The sequence below is a fragment of the Trematomus bernacchii genome, unplaced genomic scaffold (assembly GCF_902827165.1).
Source record: "Trematomus bernacchii unplaced genomic scaffold, fTreBer1.1, whole genome shotgun sequence".
Lineage (NCBI taxonomy): Eukaryota > Metazoa > Chordata > Actinopteri > Perciformes > Nototheniidae > Trematomus > Trematomus bernacchii.
In genome coordinates this window covers 6,392,173-6,398,970 of record NW_022987869.1, presented here as the reverse complement: position 1 = coordinate 6,398,970, position 6,798 = coordinate 6,392,173, and the positions used below count along the sequence as shown (strand labels likewise).

The following is a 6,798-nucleotide window of genomic DNA, read 5'->3' as shown; positions in this document are numbered from 1 at the left end:
CGACACACCGGGGACACATATTTATGTATAAAAGACATACAAAAGTGCATTTTGCATGATAGGTCCCCTTTAAATGAAGAAAGAAACGTACATATACAATTAAAAAAGTAAAAAAAAATAGAACATGGATGTCGAGTAAAACAGAGTGGTGTCATCATTAGTTAAAAGCTTTAATAAAAAGGTGAGTCACTGCCTCAGATCCTCGGGCTCGAGCTCTGACGCAGTAAAGCTCTGTCACCCTTTGTTTTTAGCTTGGATTTGTGAAACCAGTACTACAAAATCATCTTTGAATATTTGAGAAATGTAATTTCTTAAATGGGCAGCAGTGGATCAGTCTGTAGTGCCTTGACATTGGGACAAAAGGGTCGCCGGTTCACTTCCTGCACAAGTGCCCATGAGCAAGCCACTAAATGAGTTACAACACTTAATTGACAATTCTTGAGTTTAATTACATAAAGTTTTGTTAATGCATTTTGGTTCTGACATGTTTCTGAAATAAGTTGAAAAGATGTTTCACCTTTAGATAAATGCTATTCTCTAAAAAGTAAAACTCACCACAGAAATAACTGATATTACTATAAATCACATCAAAAAACAAGTGAAGGACTGTGAAGATTAACAAGGAGGTATTCCAGAGGGTCAGTGTTGTGTCCCGTCAAAAATGTTAAGTCCATGTTTCATGTTTTTGTTTAACCATTTTCTGTCTTGTCTCCCACTTCCTATCCTGGTGTGTGTCTCCCGTCCTCATCAGCGTCAGACCCGCCTCTGTTTGTTTCCACCTGTGTCCAGTTACCTTTTGTTTATAGTCCCCAGCTTCCCTTTGTTCCTTGTCAGTTCGTCTTGTCCTGTCTCTATGCAAGTAGTCAGCGTGCCTGCGATTACTCACCTTGTCTCATGCCTGATTTATGCTCTCGAATTATTTTGTAAGTTTGTTCCTCACTTAGTGAGCGATTTTCTTCTGTGCCTTTTTGAACCTTTTTTGTCACCTCATCCAGAGTGTCGATCCTTATTTATTATCCTGTTTTTGGAATAAAGTATCTTACTCATACTTTACCTCTGTCTCCTGGGTCGTGCATTTTAGTCCAATACCTTGTGTTTCCAAGTTCGTGACAGTCAGACTGTATCATGAAAACCAAGACTTCACAGATCTCCAACCTTTTTTCACAACGGCACAAATGTCGTCAATTATTGAAGCGCTGTCCTCAGCATCCTTCCGGGCCTTCCTTTCCTCCTCTTCTCTTATTCTCCTCCTCTCCTACTCCATTTCTCTTTTGCGAGCTTCTCTCAGCCTTTCCTCCTCTTCTCTTATTCTCCTCCTCTTCTCCTCCATTTCTATTTTGCTAGCTGCTTTTAGGATTTCTTCCTCTTCTCCTCTCCTCCTCCATTTTTCTTTCATGAGCTTCTATCTGCCTTGCTGACCTCTCCCTATCCTCTTTGATTTTTTTATCTAAACTCTTTTGAAATTCCTCTCCCTGTTTGCGTATTTCCTCTTCTCTCTCTTTAAGGATTCTCTGTTTTTCCTCTTCTAGCTCCCTCTCTGACTCCTGGAACATTTCAGTGGTGTAATGGTCTCCTCCGTTCTTCTCTGTTATGTTTCTGATCTTGTCGAGCAGCTCTCTGACCTGAGAACGATCCTTCACCTCATTATTGAAGACGTGGCACTGGCCGTTACATCTGTCCACAAGTTCCTGCAGCTCTTCACTTTCCTTCAAGAACTCTTCAATAGTTTGTTCTTCGAGCTGGTCACCGTGGTTAAAGAGAACCATGCTGTGTCTGTCTGCATCTTCTCCAAAGATTTCCTGAATTTTCTGCACTGTCTGCTTTTCTCCATTTGTGAATCTGCCCAATCTGATGACGACCAGGAATATATGGGGTCCAGGAGAAGCAAAAGCAACGCTCTGTGCAACATCTTTTCTGGTCTTCTTTTCATAAAATTTGGTGTCAAAAAGACCAGGAGTGTCGATAACCTTAACTCTTTGTCCATCAACTTCACCAATGTCATTAGCACAGTTTACAGTCAGAGATTTAGGAGAGAACTTTGATATAAAGGACCCTTTTCCCAGAATGGTGTTTCCTGTGGCGCTCTCCCCAGCTCCGGTCTTCCCCACCAACACAATCCGGAGCTCAGCGTTATTGTATGTGTTTGATTCTGATGGGAGGTCTGAAAAAAATGAAGAAATATTTTGCAATCTCGCTATTTATAAAATGGTTCAACTACCACATGAACAATGTTGACAGTGAGGGGGATGGGCTCAATTAGGTTTAAATAATCTAGAACATGTCTAGGAGATATGTCATTCAATTTATATTTTTCTTTTATTCCTGTAGACGTTATTGGCACCATAGAAAGGGTTTATTATGTGAATGGCAGGTTTGGTGATAAAGGTAGAGGGTCTGTCAATGTCAAGTGATGCACCTTGAAGGGACTTTGTCTTTTTTTTTACCAGAGCAAGAGAGAGGCACCATGATGAACAAAAATACTGGAAATTAAAATCAAACTAAATGGTAATCTTGCCTGGATGTTTGACTTCTTAATTGCGTACAACCTGAACTGAAATGGTGCAGCAGTGGCCTCTAGCTGTACATTTATTTTAATAAGAATTTTTTTTTTACAAATAGTCCTTACAACATGTTTAGTTTCTATCTTTCATATTTCTACAAATTACCCCATTTTGGGCCTAAAAAAGGTATAAGTTGCCTTTAGTTATAATCAGGAGCCCAAACAAACTTCTATACATCCATGACTCACACACATGGAGAAATGAAGGAAACACGTGAGGCTCACTTCCGGGTGAACTTCTCCTCTTCTTGCCTTACCGCCACCTACTGTATTGGAGTGTGGACCAGAACCATCTATGCTGAGAGATGTATTCATAGATCTCAATTTTGCCATCAATGTGGACCAGTTTGATGCATTTAACTTCAAAATCTTAAATATTTCATGATGTGAGATCCCCCCCTCACTTAAAAATGTTTCACATGGATAGGAAAATAAATACATTTGCACACTTTTTATAAAGTAACCTATGTGCGTGTTTTTTTGTTTTGGTAGTACATTGGTCGATTGTAGAGAGTTTGAATTCAGTATTTACATTTCATATTGTGTATTCTGTGGATACTCGATTGATATATATTGACAAAGCGCCTCGGATAGTCTTTTTTGTCTGTAGTCATCATGCTGAATAACCAAGGGTTAACAATGTAACCCATCAAAAAGTACTGTACGTGCCTACCCTTCTGTTCCACTACATCTTAGAGGTAAATATACTTATTGAGCTTGAGATACTTTTCAGATTTCAAGTTTTTCCTCCCCTTCCTGTCCAGTGAAAATCATGTATCTCCAGATGTGTTGATTTTGGTTTATATTAAACTGTCTTTGGCTCTTTTCTTGCTGTAACAAATGCAATTTCCCCTCTGTGGGATGAATACGTTGTCCCACTGATTTGTATATAAGTGACACAACTTAAGGATGCAGTGTTTACAACTTCTGATCAGAAATCAGAAAACCTTTCTTCATCCCACTGTGTGGAATTGTACACCTTTTCTTTAGGATTAATTGTATTTTTACACATATACCTCGAATGATGTCAGTAAAGCATTACTCATTTATTATCAGCTTTACATTACATTACATGTCACTTGTTAGACGCTTTTATCCAAAGCGACTTACATACATTCAGTACTGTGGACAATCTCCACAGGAGCAATTTGGGGTGAAGTGTCTTGCCCAGGGACACAACGACATGCTGACTGCAGTGGGACTCGAACTTGCTATCCCCGGATTCAAAGTTCAGCGCGCTAAGTTCAGCGCACTAACCCACTGAGCAACAGCCTCCCCTTTATTTCATGATCACTCAGCAACACATTATTCACAATCTCTACATAATAATCATTGTTTGTGGTGCAGTCTTTTCAGTGATTACCTGAAAAACATGCATGCACTCCACACGTTTCTTACATTATTGAGATAAATGACCCATTAAACCACAAAAAACTAAATTCCAGAAAGATGCCATATTTATGTTCTATGGTAAACAACAGAGTATTAATATCACACATGTTGCATGGAGTGTGATTTGCTGGAAATTACATATACATTGCACACCTTGCACCACTTTATATGTCCACTATGTGGTGCTAGAGAAACACTATTAACAAACAGAATGTTACCAAACATCAATTGTAGACCACACATTGTTATTTTCATAATGTTTGTCACATGGGGCTGACTCCCTGTTGCCTTTAGGTGGTGCTATGACTTATCAAGCACGCAACATTGGTAGTTTGGAGACTGTACAATGAAGTTACAACAACTTCTTGTTTCATGGCGAGTGTCTAATATGGCTGCCATCGTTATGGAATTAAAAAGGTACTGAAATTAAGTTAAAAATACCTGTTTATACCTGTTAAATAGTGTACATCTATAGGTGAAATGCAGAGCAAGAGCTTTGTTAAAGTTGTGTAGAGGGAGTTATCAAGCCACCTTGCCTAACTGACAAAATATAACCATATCAGTTAACTAAGTGCATGCATGTGCCACGCTTTGTGCATCTAAAAGCAACCCTTAAGCCGTTGAACGCAGACACACAACTTTCACTATCCAGCTTTCCCCATGTCTTATGGCTTTACTTACTACATTTCAGAGAGGTCTGCATAACCTACGGGGAGGAGGAAGTTAAAGTACAAAACCTTCTTTCTTCTTTTTCCTATAGTAAAAGCAAAAGCAATCAAACAATGAAAACACAACATCTGAAAAACATTGTTCAGTTGATATCAGATTAATAACACCACTTTACCATATTAACATCTTTGTTCTTGACATTCTGTGACACTGTTTAGTATTTGGTCGCAACTCACCCCTGATATAACTGAGAAAACTATAAATCACACCACACAACGAAATTCAAAAAGGGGGACGGTGAAGATTAATTAAAAAGGTTTGCTAATTCTCACGCCAACCTGTAAAGGATTTAAATGCTTTAATTACGCCATTCATAAACCTCATTATTAAAGGGCTGTTTTCAGCTTCCTGTCTGGCCCTCCTTTCCTGCTCTTTTCTAAATCTCCTCCTTTCCTCCTCCATTTCTCTTTCAAGAGTTTCAAGTAGCTTTTTTGACCTCTCTCTGTCATCTTTCATTTCCTTCATGGATTGCTCATACTTTTCCGATATTTTCTTCTCCATTTCCTCCTGCTCTTTGCGCATTTCCTCTTCTCTCTCTTTAAGGATTCTCTGTTTTGCCTCTTCTAGGGCCCTCTCTACCTTCTGGAACATTTCATTGGTGTAATGGCTTCCTCCGTTCTTCTCTGTGATATTTCTGATCTTGTCGATCAGCTCTCTGACCTGAGAACGATCCTTCAGATTATTATTGAAGACGTGGTACTGCCCTTTACATCTGTCCACAAGTTCCTGCAGCTTTTTGCTGTTTTTCAAGAACTCTTCGATAGGTTTCCCTTTGAGCAGATCACCGTGGGTAAAGAGAACCATGCTGTATCTGTCTGCTTCCTCTCCAAAGATTTCCTGAATTTTCTGCACTGACTACTTTTCTTCATCGGTGAATCTGCCCAGTCTCATGACGACCAGGAAGACATGGGGTCCAGGAGCAGCATAAGCAATGCTCTGGCCAACATCGTTTCTGGTCTTGTTTTCATCAGTGCTGGTGTCAAACAGACCAGGAGTGTCAATAACAGCAACCTTTTGTCCATCCACTTCCCCAAAGGCCTTAGCACAGTCTTTAGTCAGAGATTCAAAAGAAAACTCTGATTTAAAGTACTGTTTTCCCAAAATGGTGTTTCCTGTGGCACTCTTCCCAGCTCCAGTTTTCCCAATCATCACAATCCGGACAACCTTATCATTGTGGTAGTATGCATCGCCTGAGTATGTGTTGTGGCAGTTTGTAGAAGGTTGAGACGAACAGACTGAAAAACAGAAAGAAACGATTTATTGCTTTCTTAATAAATGTTTGTTCTTTGCAGTTCCACAAAATACCTTTGAGGTTCCAAATAGAACCTTTTATGGTTGTAAAAATAAACCACAAGGAGTGCCTGTCAGACCCTCTAACATCTGATATCCCCTCTCTTTGTACATTAACACATTTACATCAAACCAAACAATATAATCTCAAATCACATCACAACACATTAAATCAGAAGGATACCCAACTTGTGCAGGAGCATTGGCAGGAACATAGGGAATCACACAAGCAAAAAATAAAACCACACATCAGAAACCAGAGGGGATCATAGACGATGCATAGAAAGCGAACACAAGGGAAGACATCTATCAGACAAACAGGCGGGAAAACACAAAGACAGGAAGTAAAAACAGACATCACACACGGAGGTAAATGGACTGTACTTATAAATCTCTTTATCAGGTCTTCTGGACCCCTCAAATATCTTTACACACTGCGAGTCATTCACCCATTCACACCCAATTCACACCTCATTCATGCAGAGCAGCACCACACACACACACGCACACGCACACGCACACGCACACGCACTCGCACTCGCACACGCACACGCACACGCACACGCACACGCACACACACACACACACACACACACACACACCAAAACACTCTCACTCCCTAAGCGTCCAGGAGCGACGCTCGGTCAGGGTCCCGTGGCGTCCAGTTGTGACGCGCCGAGGCTCCTTCAGCTTCCTAAATGGACGCAAAGAGCTTTCAACTGATTGCAATGTATTCCCATCGGCGTCGGTATTTGACGCTTAGGGAAGCACGGCATTCGTTTGTGTCGGAGGCTGTTAAAGGCAATGTGACCGTCCATTCCCATTGG

General features: G+C 40.4%; 1 protein-coding gene across 1 annotated transcript; it reads right to left on the bottom strand.

The window, feature by feature from the left end:
* Positions 1–1,340: 1,340 nt before the first annotated feature.
* Positions 1,341–5,660, bottom strand: LOC117469223 (GTPase IMAP family member 4-like). The gene is made up of 2 exons (XM_034113606.1): positions 5,446–5,660; positions 1,341–1,726 (listed from the first exon to the last, which is right to left on the bottom strand). Exons 1-2 carry the CDS (start codon positions 5,483–5,485, stop codon positions 1,341–1,343), a joined length of 426 nt encoding a protein of 141 aa, XP_033969497.1. The 5' UTR covers positions 5,486–5,660.
* Positions 5,661–6,798: the final 1,138 nt, after the last annotated feature.

Excerpts from the sequence above, each read along its gene's own strand:
- LOC117469223 (XM_034113606.1), bottom strand. The coding sequence starts at position 5,485 with ATGGTTCTCTTTACCCACGGTGATCTGCTCAAAGGGAAAC. Across the intron at positions 1,727-5,445 it reads TGATCTGCTCAAAGGGAAAC|CTATTGAAGAGTTCTTGAAG; the intron begins CTATCGAAGAGT and ends TCGAAGAACAAA.